Source organism: Hyaloscypha bicolor, assembly GCF_002865645.1.
Source record: "Hyaloscypha bicolor E unplaced genomic scaffold K444scaffold_17, whole genome shotgun sequence".
Classification (NCBI taxonomy): domain Eukaryota; kingdom Fungi; phylum Ascomycota; class Leotiomycetes; order Helotiales; family Hyaloscyphaceae; genus Hyaloscypha; species Hyaloscypha bicolor.
This window is the reverse complement of record NW_020194519.1, coordinates 1,318,377-1,330,825: the sequence shown is the minus strand read 5'-3', so window position 1 is coordinate 1,330,825 and position 12,449 is coordinate 1,318,377. Positions and strand designations below refer to the sequence as shown.

General features: G+C 49.6%; 7 protein-coding genes across 7 annotated transcripts; 5 read left to right on the top strand and 2 right to left on the bottom strand.

The window, feature by feature from the left end:
* Window positions 1–287: 287 nt before the first annotated feature.
* K444DRAFT_208280 (uncharacterized protein) lies at window positions 288–919 on the top strand. The gene has a single exon (XM_024871060.1). The coding sequence runs from the start codon at window positions 384–386 to the stop codon at window positions 753–755; it is 372 nt and encodes a 123-aa protein (XP_024741789.1). The 5' UTR covers window positions 288–383; the 3' UTR covers window positions 756–919.
* A 683-nt stretch (window positions 920–1,602) lies between these two features.
* On the bottom strand, window positions 1,603–2,974 carry K444DRAFT_640628 (Saccharopine dehydrogenase; the record flags this gene model as incomplete). Its single annotated transcript, XM_024884516.1, has 2 exons — window positions 1,603–2,849; window positions 2,902–2,974. The coding sequence occupies 2 exons, from the start codon at window positions 2,972–2,974 to the stop codon at window positions 1,603–1,605; spliced, it is 1,320 nt and encodes a 439-aa protein (XP_024741788.1).
* A 376-nt stretch (window positions 2,975–3,350) lies between these two features.
* Window positions 3,351–4,551, top strand: K444DRAFT_640627 (uncharacterized protein; the record flags this gene model as incomplete). Its single annotated transcript, XM_024884515.1, has 4 exons — window positions 3,351–3,394; window positions 3,451–3,629; window positions 3,684–3,781; window positions 4,105–4,551. The coding sequence occupies 4 exons, from the start codon at window positions 3,351–3,353 to the stop codon at window positions 4,549–4,551; spliced, it is 768 nt and encodes a 255-aa protein (XP_024741787.1).
* A 444-nt stretch (window positions 4,552–4,995) lies between these two features.
* On the top strand, window positions 4,996–5,631 carry K444DRAFT_519921 (HET-domain-containing protein; the record flags this gene model as incomplete). The annotated part of the gene is made up of 2 exons (XM_024874000.1): window positions 4,996–5,465; window positions 5,508–5,631. Coding segments are annotated over 2 exons (594 nt in total), but the record flags the coding sequence as incomplete, so codon positions are not given.
* Window positions 5,632–6,702: 1,071 nt separating this feature from the next.
* K444DRAFT_520287 (uncharacterized protein) lies at window positions 6,703–6,978 on the top strand (the record flags this gene model as incomplete). The annotated part of the gene is made up of 1 exon (XM_024874039.1): window positions 6,703–6,978. The coding sequence occupies one exon, from the start codon at window positions 6,703–6,705 to the stop codon at window positions 6,976–6,978; it is 276 nt and encodes a 91-aa protein (XP_024741785.1).
* A 683-nt stretch (window positions 6,979–7,661) lies between these two features.
* On the top strand, window positions 7,662–8,411 carry K444DRAFT_608560 (glycoside hydrolase family 43 protein). The gene has a single exon (XM_024879409.1). It carries the CDS (start codon window positions 8,015–8,017, stop codon window positions 8,186–8,188), a length of 174 nt encoding a protein of 57 aa, XP_024741784.1. The 5' UTR covers window positions 7,662–8,014; the 3' UTR covers window positions 8,189–8,411.
* Window positions 8,412–10,807: 2,396 nt separating this feature from the next.
* K444DRAFT_520616 (putative centromere/microtubule-binding protein cbf5) lies at window positions 10,808–12,410 on the bottom strand (the record flags this gene model as incomplete). Its single annotated transcript, XM_024874055.1, has 4 exons — window positions 10,808–11,355; window positions 11,406–12,037; window positions 12,090–12,246; window positions 12,299–12,410. 4 exons carry the CDS (start codon window positions 12,408–12,410, stop codon window positions 10,808–10,810), a joined length of 1,449 nt encoding a protein of 482 aa, XP_024741783.1.
* Window positions 12,411–12,449: the final 39 nt, after the last annotated feature.

The following is a 12,449-nucleotide window of genomic DNA, read 5'->3' as shown; positions in this document are numbered from 1 at the left end:
GGTTATGAGCTCCGAGTGAGATATTAAGTCTCCTCACTTCTGCTCTTCTTCTTCAGTAAGAAAGGCAGTGCCTTCTTGTACAAATTTACTCCCAACTTTGGAGTTCCCATCTTCAATCGAACTTGGCACTCTGCACCAAACAGCAGCAGCAACAATCCTGAAGCCACAAGCGCCCACCCCCCCATCCTCATACCAGTTCATCTACCTTTCTCTACCACAAACTCACCAATCTCCTTACGACCGCAAAGCCACCATCAGAAAGCTACCAACTTAAATCTTCCAAAAAACCAAGCTGCAACATAGCCACTTCTACCCCACACTCCCACAGAAACTCTCTTCAGCAATCAGCACCTCACGCAACCCACCAGCACATCCAAATGTAAATGGCCACCTTACAACCCTTCTCTCGATCTCCAAAGCGCAGAAATGCAAATGCAATCAACATTCTTCACACAGCCCAACAGAACTCCTTCGAACTCTCCCTCCAAAAATTCAGAAGTACTCTCAAGAATTACAACAATCAAAACCGCACCACCAAGAACTCACCTCCACCTCTCATCCTTACCAACAAACTCAACTCCCGCCAAAGGACCTACAACCCGGCTTCTCCATCGACACCGAAACCATTTCTACCTTTAACACCGCCCTTGACGCCAACGGATGCAGACCAAAGCAGCGACGCCCCACACGCAAACAACAAAACCAAGCCTCCACCACCCAAACCCCACCCTTCTCTTGATCCGCTCCGAAGTTGATCTATCTGGACACACACTCTCTCCCTCACAACTAAATAAGAGCACCAAGCCCTCACACATGCTCGCGGACCTGCGCCTTCCCTCCCTAGCCGTCTGGGAGTCGTGGAAGGCGGGGTTAGCGAGCTGGCTGGTGGGCGTGGACATGGGCATCAAACCCATCTCCATCTCGACCTCGCCGAATCCTGGAGCCGCGTTCGAGGACGCCGTGGATTGGAGCTCGCAGATCTCACCGCTCGCTTGGCCCGCACGGCCTCACCACGACGAGTGACTTGGAAACTTACTCGCCCTCTCGACTCGAGCGAGGCAGCCTCAGACGTCCCTCCCAAGGGATGTGGGAGCGTGGATGGAGGGGCTGCGAGAAATGTGCTCGCGGAAGGGGGAAAGCGGGGGTGGAAAGAAAGCCATCAGACCACCTTATCTCAAATCGAATTGCTCTCGATGATGAGATAGGGTGGGATGAGCATGTGCTCGCCAGCTGGCAAACCTCGGACTTCCCTCCCATTTCTAGTTGTCATGGGAGCTTGGAAGGAGGCGTTGCGAGCTGGATGAAAACGGGTATGATGCCAACCAGCCATCGAGCAGTGATCTGGACACTCGCTGTCGTCTCGATGGAGAGTTGGGTGGCTGCTAGACTTCCCCTCCTTTCTTTCTGGGAGGCTGGATGCAGGGGTTGCGGGGCAATGATATGATGGAAAGAGAAAACAGTATAGAAATACAAATTAGAATCTGAAAGTTCAAGAGACAGAACGATATTCATGACATGCTTACGTGAAATCATTTCTCTATTTTCTATCATTCATTGTTTTTGTTTTCATTCATGACATGAAGAGAAAGGGTAGAGTGGCGTCTATGAGATGGTCTTCTCAACCAAGAAGATCCCGTACTTCCTCAGCTCCTCCATCAGCGGGTCGTTGATTTTCGAAGACATGGGAGCCAAGATCCCCTTCTCGGAGATTGTCCCGTCAAGCACCTGCTTCACCGCAACACCACACGGGACACCGACCAGCTTGGCCATAGCCGAGTACCCCTTCGGATCACCATACTCGACTAGCGTGCTGGTTCTCGTCTCCTTGCTCCCATCCTTATTCTCGATTTCAAATTTATGCTGCAGCATAACAAAATCTCGCTCGTCTTTCTCGAACTGCATCTTCTTTTCCAGCGTAGCACACAAGGTATCGAGAGGATTTCCACGAGGAATGATTTTCTCGTCAGAGAAGATACCTACCCAGCGCAGACCAGCGAGGATGCGCTCCTTCTCTTCGGTGTCTTTGAAGTAGGCTTTCGACGCGATTGCCAATTTGAGATCTGGCTCGCTGGACGAGGTGGCTGCGAGAATCTTCTGCGTTGCCTCCTTCCAGGAAATTGGTTCCTGCAAGAAGGACTTTCCTTCATCGGAGAGGAAACCCATGTCAACCAGAACGCGGACGAATTCTGGGAAACATTGATAACGGAGGGTGCCGCGGATGATGGTCTGCGCTTCGGGGATATTGTAGCGTTCTTTGTAGGGTGTAGAATCGCGGTTTGGGTAGGCGACGAAGGCGTAGCCGGGGTAGATGAAGTATGGTTTTGCTGTACCCATAAGATCTTTTCCTGCAATGTCCACAACCTTGCCGTCTTGGTAGTATTTTGCTGCATTTCTCAATGCCAACAAAACTCCGCGTGATGACCAGGAGAATTTGTAGCCAAGAGGGTTGTCTGAAGCTTCTGGGGCGGGAAGACCACCGCAGTATGACAAGAATGACAGGATCTTTCCTCCAGCCCTGTGTACCTCCTCAATCGTCTTGATAGCGTACAAATGGTCGATTCCAGGATCGAGGCCAATTTCGTTCATGACTGTGATGCCGGCCTTCTTGGCTTCTTCTTCCAATTCCAGCATCGCGGGGGAGACATAGCTGGTTGTCACGACGTTCTTCTTGTTTCGAATCGCAGACTTGATGACTGTTGCGTGGAAGGTGTAGGGGATCAAGCTGATGACCAAATCGTTCTTTGCAACTTCAGCATCAAGAGCTTTGTCGTCTGTGACGTCGAGGGAGATCGGGTGGGCGTTCTTCACACCGGCAGAGAGCTTCTTAGCCGATTCCAGAGTTCTGCAAGCTGGGAAATTATTAGTAGAATATAGTGAAGGTATTGAAATCTCTTGTCATACCAACGGAGACTTCAATGCCTGCATCACTGAGAATGTCAAGCGTTGGTCTAGTCACGAAGCCTGCACCAAGCATGAGAACTTTCCTGCGAAATTGTCAGACAGAAGCAGGAGTGCTGAGAACTGGGGTTGCTACTTCGACCCTGTCATGATTGCTCTTCCTTGGAGTAAGAGAGGAGAGGGTGAAGAGATGTTAAGTACGTGAATTGAAGAGATCAACGGCTCTCACCGAAAGACTCAGACGGAGTGAAATAATTTTGGCGGGGTTTTACTAAAATGCGGGCCGTCATCGGGGCGTTTTAGCGCTTAACGTCAATTGGCTTAGTGAGGCACAGAAAGTGCTGACTGATCCAACGGAGAGAACACGCTTTCAAAACTCTTCGACTTCTGTCTTTCTCACCTCGCGAGCTTCTACCGCTTCGTCGTCGCATCACCATCACTCAAACGCAATTATGTCGGCAATGGATATGTTCTGGGCAGCTCCGCCCATCTCGAGGTTTGTTTCACCGTACCCCGCACTACCCCTTTGGTGCTGATATTGACTCAGAGCAGGACTCTGGCTGCTTCGGCCTTCTTCCTCTCGATTGGAGTCTACACGGGCATGTTGCCAGGATATTATGTGATATGGCATACTCCATATATTTTGCAATTTCCGCCACAGCTGTGGAGACTCGTCACATCGTTTCTCATAACGGGAAAAGACCTGAGCATCCTCTTCGACACGTATTTCCGTAAGATTCGCCTTGGGGTTGTGCACATGCCAGTACCTGGCTAACGTCACGAAGTGTACACATATGGAAGCAAGCTTGAGACATCTTCCCCCAGATTCTCGCAGCCAGGAGACTTCATGACATACGTTCTGTTTGTGTGCTTGACAATCTTGGTAGGCATTTTCTCTTTGCGTCCGCTCTATTTTCTTTGGCACCTCACATTATCTGCCCGCATAGTGCAATTCCCCCCACTATCGCGGTTCCTGGAGATGAGGAAGATTACCCCTGCACTTCGGCTGGCCCGTCATTCGCAATCAATCCAAAGGGTCAGTTCGCGGTGTAGGCATGGTGGGAAGTTCCTTTGAGAAAACTCGTGTCGATTCGTCAACTTCACTCGGGTGGTTGTGACTCCCTACATTTCATTGATCATTGAATTTATCTTGTTTCACTGGGTCGATGCATCATGTTATGAGCATACGTCTAACAAACAGAACAGGGCTTGAACATTTTCATCACAGGCGGAATGGTATTTACATCCTGTCTTGTACTGGCTTTCGCCTACACATCGACTCAAGACGACCGAGGCATGAAGGCCAACTTCTTCATCGTCACAATCCCAGCTCAATGGATCCCACATGCTATGCTTCTCATGACGCTCGTCACAAATGGACCCTCAGCAGCAAAAGTTCAGGCAACTGGCCTTATCGCAGCTCATCTCCACGACTTCCTGACACGATTATGGCCAGAGTTTGGAGGTGGCTTCAATCTGGTTCCGACACCCACCTTCATCAGAAATATTTTTGCAAAACCCCATGCCACAGTCGAGCACAAACCTTATGGAACTGCATTTGCGCAGCCTCAGCGAGCAAACTCCGGCTCTGATAACGTGCTTCCGGAGTCATGGAAAAGCAGGGGCTCAGGGCACCGACTTGGTGGAAACTGAACGCCACAAATGTATAATACACACTTCGCACTGGTGGGGTCAAATAAATGATGTTTTGTTGTTTGAGTTGTATTTGTTTGTCAGTGCACGGTGCCTTTGTACCACTACATTTGCAATGATTTGGGGGCTTTCAGCCGCCAATCAGTGCCAAATTTGTACCCTGTCGCGGTGTCCCAGCCCTGTGGTCCCCGGTCACGCAGGCATACTCCGTACAGCAGCGCGAGAGGCAGGGCCAGCGCCCAATGAAATGATTGAGCGCTTTAAAGTCCAACACATGCCACCTGCCCGCGCACAGCATCCACCGATAAAAGGCGGCACCGCCCCGAGCCGAATCTAAGTGGCACTAACTTCGGACCCTATCTCCCAAACGTTCCGGACACCGGAAATCGAAAGTCGTTTCTCGTCGTCGTTGTTCTCCGTTCATGTATGTTTTAATCGCTTCCAATGGCGGCCGCTTCAACTACCCCCTTCGAGTACTCCCCTCTCGATGAGCAGAAGAATGAGATTCGAGTTCTCCGTATCCTGCCTGGCGTTGATGCCAGCACGCTCGAGTGCCGCCTGGAGCATATCGCCCTAGAAGATGGGTCCGATTACGATGCACTCTCCTATGCCTGGCACGACCCAAAATTATACTCAGAAGCACAAAGAGACCTGAAACATAATCTGCTTGTCAACGGGAAATGTCTCGAAATAGGAAACAATCTTGCGACCTTTCTTCAATCCGCACGTGGAAAACAGGCTGAGAGCCGTCAGATCTGGATTGATGCTATCTGCATCAACCAGAAGGATGTCTACGAGCGAAATGCGCAAGTTCTCAGGATGCGGAGAATATACCAGAAGGCCAACCAAGTTGTGATCTGGTTGGGGCCTGCGTCAAATCGCGGTGATGACGCTGTCAGGTTTCTCAAACTGGTGTTCGACAACTGTCCCCGTGGCGGGGAGATTGAATGGTTCAGGAATCTTACGAAGAACAACGACCTTTCGGCAGAATGGAAGGCCATGGCTAGTTTTCTGGTACGAGCTTGGTGGAACAGGATCTGGGTCGTTCAAGAAATCGTGCTTGCAAAGGAAGCACTCGTTCTCTGTGGAACGGCGTCGATGACCTGGACGCAGTTGGAATACTCTCTTCACTATACTTCCAACTTATTGGATGAGCTCAAGACCCACGTCCAAGATCAGGGGGAAAACGCAAAAATTCGTGATTGTGCGAGGAAGATCTCTCGGATCACTACTATTCGACGACAGAAGGATAACCTGGGTATAGTTAACGTCTTTGATAATGTTGGAGGCAACGACTGCACTGATAAAAGGGACAAGATCTATGGACTACTGGGGATTATTCTAGACGGGAACCTCGTTTGCCCGCGACCCAACTATGAGCTACCAGTGGAAGAGGTTCATAGGAGGGCGTTCGGGAACCTGGCGACTGAGACAGAGGATCTGGACTTCCTCAGCCTGATCGTCAACCGACCGCCTAACACTCGGGGCGGCGGCTTCCATGCTAACTTTCCAAGTTGGTGTCCAGACATGACCTCGAGCTATTTCAGGAATATCCACAGACTGAACACATTCTTGATCCTCCCCCCTCAATCAAAGCCTCAGTTTTGTGCCTCGGGGACGAAAGCAGCATACGCAAGGCTCTCCTCAAACGCCAGAATTATCCGGATTTCGGGAATCCGCCTTGATGTAGTTGATGGCGTCTTTCCTGGCGAATCTGGATCCCGTTTCAATCTCGAGCTTACCCGTCAAGCCCACTCAGAAGCCACAGCCTACGGAGACGAAGACAAGACATATGAAGCGCTCTGGCGAAGCTTCGTAGCTGGACTCAACATCTACAACACAACAGAAGGGAGCTACGAAGCGCCCCCTCAATTCGGCGAGTACTTTGCAAGACAATGTTGCATTGCTGAAAGACAGCATCTGAGGCTTATCGAAGAGGGAACAGAAGTCGCTTTCGACATCAACAAGCCTTCGAGCATAACCTCCGTGTTTACCCCCGAAGATCCAGCATGGCCGTTCAATACGTGGTACAAATACAACCGCGATGCCGTCTTCGCCGGCCGCTCTGTCCGGCAGTGGGCCGAGTTGTTCACGCCGACCCACATCGAGGTCGAAGGGGCGGCCTCAGGGACCCCCCTCGATCAGATGCCGATGTGGAAAGATTTCTCTGGGAGTTGGGGGTCGGCGAATTTCGGGAGGAGGATGGTGACGACCGAGAAGGGGCATGTTGGGATGGCGCTCGAGCTGAGTAGACGGGGAGACCTGGTGTGTCTGTTGTTTGGGTGTCGGATGCCGGTGGTGCTGAGACCTGAGGGAGAATACTTCAGATTCATGGGGGAATGTTATGTGCACGGCCTGATGTTTGGGGAAGGCATAGAAGCATTTGAGCGTGGCGAATATCAAATGGAGAAGTTCGAATTGGTCTAGATAGAAATACATCACATTCTTTGAGATGAATCATTGCCTAGCAGACGCAATTTTTCTTGCATTTCTGAGTGGATGTTGGAAGAGTGTTTCAATAACTTCATTGGCATAGAAGCTGCCTCCAAACCCACGATAGGGCTTTCATACATTTGAGAGTATTTGCCGTCTTACTGTGCTGTCTTGGGGGGTGGTGAGGGTTTAAGATAGTGTCATTCTTGTATTCATGGGGGCGAGCCGCAGGTCCCCTTGCCGTGACCCAAGACATCTTGAATTAATTTCCAATCTTCATGCTGAAACAAATGACTGCAGAATGATTTGGCTCAAGGAAGAAATGAAACTATTGAGAGTAACGTTACCCCAATACCCACCTAAAGGAGCCTTTACACCAGACCTCAAACTCGGCTCGTGCAGGGGCGTCGCAACGGGACCGATGAGGATCATCCCGCGTTGGGAAGCCATCTGGACGTTGACCAAGGTGGTCAAGGTGAAAGAGTAGGATGGCCAGGGTCCAGCTGACCTGATTATGTTATATTGAGGCTGATGCGGAAGGCGAGGGTGGAATCGAGAATACATCATAGCGATCCTTCTTCAGTTCATGTAATCTTACCTTTATGTGTTTCAATTCTTATTTCGTATTGTTCCTTCCAAACGTTTATATAAAAACTCTTCGTCATTGGTATGAAGATTCCCATCCGGCCTGCTACGACAGTCACTGACAAACCTCAGACCAGTCATGATCAGTCCTCTCTTCCCTTCTCTCGGCGACTCTCTTACTCGGACTCGTCTCAAGTTCTCCAATTTCGCTCCTCCAGCGAAGAGCAACAACCATCACCGCAATAATCAACGCGGATTTCCCCGACCCCGCCGTCTTCTAGGATTCAGACAAGACCTGGCATGCATTCGCCACGAACGCCCAAGTAGCCCAGGCTACATCTCCAAGCGGGCCATGGACTGTACTCCCAGATGACCTCGCTACTCCAGGAGACTGGTCAAAATAGCCAAAACGTCTGGCCCCTGATATCCAGAAAATAGTTTCAACATGCGTACTCTACTACTCAGCAACAAACGCTCCTCGCAACATTGCGTGGGGGCTGCAACGATGGATACCGTTCCAGGACCATACACAGCAGCAGCCACACCTCTTGCCTGCCCCCTCAGCGCTGGAGGCACCTTTAATGCCTCCGGCTTCACCAACGCAGATGGAACTTACTAGTCGTTCGGTGGTATAAAAATCCAACCTCTTCGTGCCGCTTCTTTGGATCTGCCAAATAATTGGGTGCGCTACTGAGACCATGTAGAGCACGAGACAAAACATACATGAATGATGTGGCCTCTTTGATTTTCCACGCGTATCCTTCCCTATGCGATGCGGGATTGATGATCGAGATTCTCCATATATCCTTGTGTCGTTTCGTTTGAGAACCGGAATGATCCTTGCTCTATCGGACTAGATCTCTTAGTCCTGCTATGAACTTATTGAATTGCCGAAATGTTGGGATCACTTGACGGCATTGACATGGTCTGCCTTCCTGCAGATAGTTCCCACAATAGTCCCAGAAATCCACAGTCTGGGCCCAAAATCGTCTGCAGTGAAGAAGGTTAAGGATAAGAAGGATATATTTGAAGCTCAGAAGGAATTTTCGTTGATTGTATGGTTAGAGTAATCGATAAGGTCTCTTTCGCCTGGCTGGGAGCAGTCTGGGGTCCAAGAAGACAGGCCACCTTGACATTTGGGGAACTGACAATGGGAGAGAATGCCGAGAGCCCTTGAACTCAGAAGAGCCTTGATGAGTTGAATATAGATTGACCCACATGGCTTGGGGTAGTCCGCATATATTCCAAGCTTCTCTGAATCAGCGCACAAACCTAGAAACGCAAATATTATGTCTCTCGGACCTCCACTTTTCAAACAGCCACTGAATAATCCGTGTGGGACTCTCTCCAGAAGCAGTTCTCGAAGTGTTCCACTTGCGGGAGTTGAATCAAAACCTGCTCTGGTTTTGATGAACGTTATTTGAGGAACCCGTGAGAAAACGGTTGCATCTTGGTAGGTTCCCCTTGCCTCACTGCATCAAGAGAGTGGAGTCTGAGATCACGGAGAAAAAGGCAGGCTATGGCGAAGGACCTCCAATCGAAAAAGATGGCCCGCAAATCAAGAACAGACTACGTGCGAGGGATATCTCTTTGACTATCTAGGCTCTCTGCCAAAATCCCCGATAGAAGGTATGGCTCATGAGGTGGAGCGGCAGGTCACGGTCGTCATCGGTGAAGCTCATGGAAAGATTTTTGCCGTAAACCCAAACCCAAGAATCGTTATTTTCGCTCATTGTGTAATTCTGTTCAGCCCTCCTGCGACGAATGTGTTGTCCAGCAGCCTCCAGTTTCTTCGGAACGAATTCGCCATGTTCATCCGATGCCCCCAATCATGCTAGAACACATTCTGCACAATTATATATATCTTTCATGAATCGGGGGCTGTTTGTTCATCATCATCTGTCTGGTTGATGCAAATGGCGCCTGTCCAGAAAACAGATGAAGTGCCAGCAGGGGCTCCCACTTTTCCAGATTGTAAAGCGCCTGCCAGAGTTTCTCTGTGACAAAGAATAGTTTTTTGTCAATGTAGATATGGCGTGTGATATCTAGATCTCCCTACTTAATGGTCGCACAGTCACCACTCGCTTAGAAAAGGGGCGATGCCAGCAACATGAAGCCAACCCTAAATGCCATTCCCAGAGAGTGTAGAAAATTATACAAGATGCAACATAGTAAAGTAAGAAAGATCTGGAAGTGTGGACCTCCCACGTCATCCTGAGATCTGTTGAAGCTCGCAAGTGCCGCCGCCCTTAATGGACTGATGTTTAATTGTAGAAGAATTATTCCACTTGGCTGACAAGAATGATTTGACAATGTGCAACATACCAAATACGAAAGAGCCACATACTTGGGCTGTACGTCTAGCGAAACATGTTCGATCGAGCAAGAGATAAGTGGTCCGCTTGCGAGTATCCTCATTAGTCCGTGGTGTAGAGCGATCAGGCGGATCTCATTTCAACTAGAATCGAGAGGGGTATATTTGAAGATAGGCAGGAACTTCAGGCGTTTTGAACGGAACAGTATTTTTTTAACTCCCTTTTGGCTGTGCTGGAAAAGTTGGATATGGGGCTGGCGTGAGGAATCCGTAAGGCTGAGAACGAAGGCGGAGCTGAAATCGTGCTACGCTAGAAGTTATTAAAACTGTGTCGTATGGAGATAGGTACAGGCTTGCCTGTCTCCGGGATCCTTCATGAAGCCGTCGTTTGCTGCAAGGCTAAAGTGAAGTGGCTGGGTGATGAAGAGCGGGAAGGTAGGAAGGGACGAGAGCAGCTGCGTTGTCTAAGGTGGCGGAGCCTCAGCCGCAATGAAGAGACCAACCAGAATGCCCGAGGCTCAAGCCGTGATGGTGACTCTCTGAATATCAGAAATTCAAAACGGAAAGGCAAGAACAGACTAGAGCTGAATTACTTCAGAATGATTTGCATTTGTTAAAGGGGTTGTGTCGCTTGACCCTGTCTTGAGCATTCTCTTCAAGGGTTGATGAAACTTCATCTGAAAAATCTATGAGGTCTTTGGCAATTTTAGATCCGAATCAGTATCCGGCCCGACTCTTCACTGTTGACCGACTGCAAAATGGAGAAACGGTTGAAGAGAAACCTAGAAACTCCATTTTAGCCTGTCCTACTCTGCAACTATCCTGCAGAAAGTATGATACAACAAACAAAACGCCTGGCAAAGAAGCCTATGCAAGCCGCAAGTCATATCCTGGGAGCCAGCAAGCGAGTACCGAATTCCGGATTTATTCGCTGTCATCACTCTCCTCAACCTTCTTACCTTCCTTCTTCGCTTTCTTCTCCTTTTTCTCTTTCTTCTTTCGCTTTCTCTCTGCCTTCTCCTCTGCTGTCTCGCCTTCATGGCGCTTTCTCTTTTTGTCTTTGACCCCGTTGCTGACCATGGACACGTCGGCGTCGGCTTCGGGAGACTCAATGGCAGGGAGGGTCAGAGCACTGGAAGGAATCTCAGCAACAGGAGCTGGAGCCGAGCCCTCTAGCGGAGCATTGAAGTCCTTATACTCTGTGTTCCACTTCGCAGGTGTAGCCTCATTTGGTCTGCCGTATTTGTCAAGTTTACCATCGGCCTTCATCTTCTTCTTTTCCAAGGCAACTGGGCCGAGACCCCATCTTCTTGGATAGAGATCACGCTCCATGATACAACGCTTGACCTTGGCCACTACTCCGTGGTCACATGTTGAGAGCTCAACGGTCGACATTTGTGCGATGCCAAGAGCAATCGCTTCTCCCTTCGTCGTCATCAGAACAACTTCCTCATGAACTTCGATACCCGCCTCTGAATTTCGTGTTAGCACTGGCATTGCCCAAAATTCCGTTTCAACTTACCATATCGAAGCAGACCTGGAATCATCAACTTAGCTCCATAGCATACTGCATTGACCGCACTGTCCTTGACCACAATTCGCTTGTATGTGGTAAGAAGCGTCTCCAAAGGTGCGATCACTCTCCGAAGATACGACTCGTCCCGAGTATTATCCTGCATCCATTGTGCATCCAACACATCATGCAGTGTGACCATATCCTTCGTCTCATCCATAGCACCACTTCGCACTCGTCGCAGTTCCTGCATGTGAGCTCCAACGCCCAAGAGCAGTCCCAAATGAACACAAAGCGTTCTGATATATGTTCCTGCTTCACAGCTGACCCAGAAAACGCCCAAGTGTCTATCATTGTCGAATTCGTATAGCTTGCTCTCGTGAATAGTTCGGATACGCAATTGCCGCTTGACGGCCGAGATCAAAGGTGGTCGTTGGAACAGGGCACCCGTCAATGTCTCAAGAGCTCGTGCGAATTGTGCCTCTCCTCCGGGAAGCTTATCGTGTAATCGGATAACGCACACATACTCCTTTCCTGCTCCTTGTTGCGATTTTACCAGTCTTGTTGCACGGTCGATACAAACGATCAAGCATCCCGTCACTTTTGGATCGAGGGTACCGCTGTGGCCAGTCTTCTCAACTCTGACATGAAATTAGTATACTATATCGAGGAACCTGGGCGAAAGACCTTTACCTGAGCATACGCTTCACCCATGCAACGACTTCGTGACTGGAAGGGTTCGAGGGCTTGTCGAGGTTTATAACACCAGAGCTGATGTACGACTTGAGATCCCGCTTGAGAGGTGTGCAGCCATTGGGAATGGGCGTAAAGTGACCAGTGCGAACAAGTACTAGAAGTGGCTGTCAGTTTTGCTTTTTAATAATTGCAGGTTGCGCTTGTACAATTGTTATAGTTCTTGAGCAGCAGAGGCCATGAGCTGGTATCGACCGTTGGAGTCACAGCTTCAGGCTTGATGGTATAATCGATTTCTTTTTGCGCCACAACCATAGCCATCTTCACGATTGGCAACTGACGCAGTTCCTAGGTACCCTT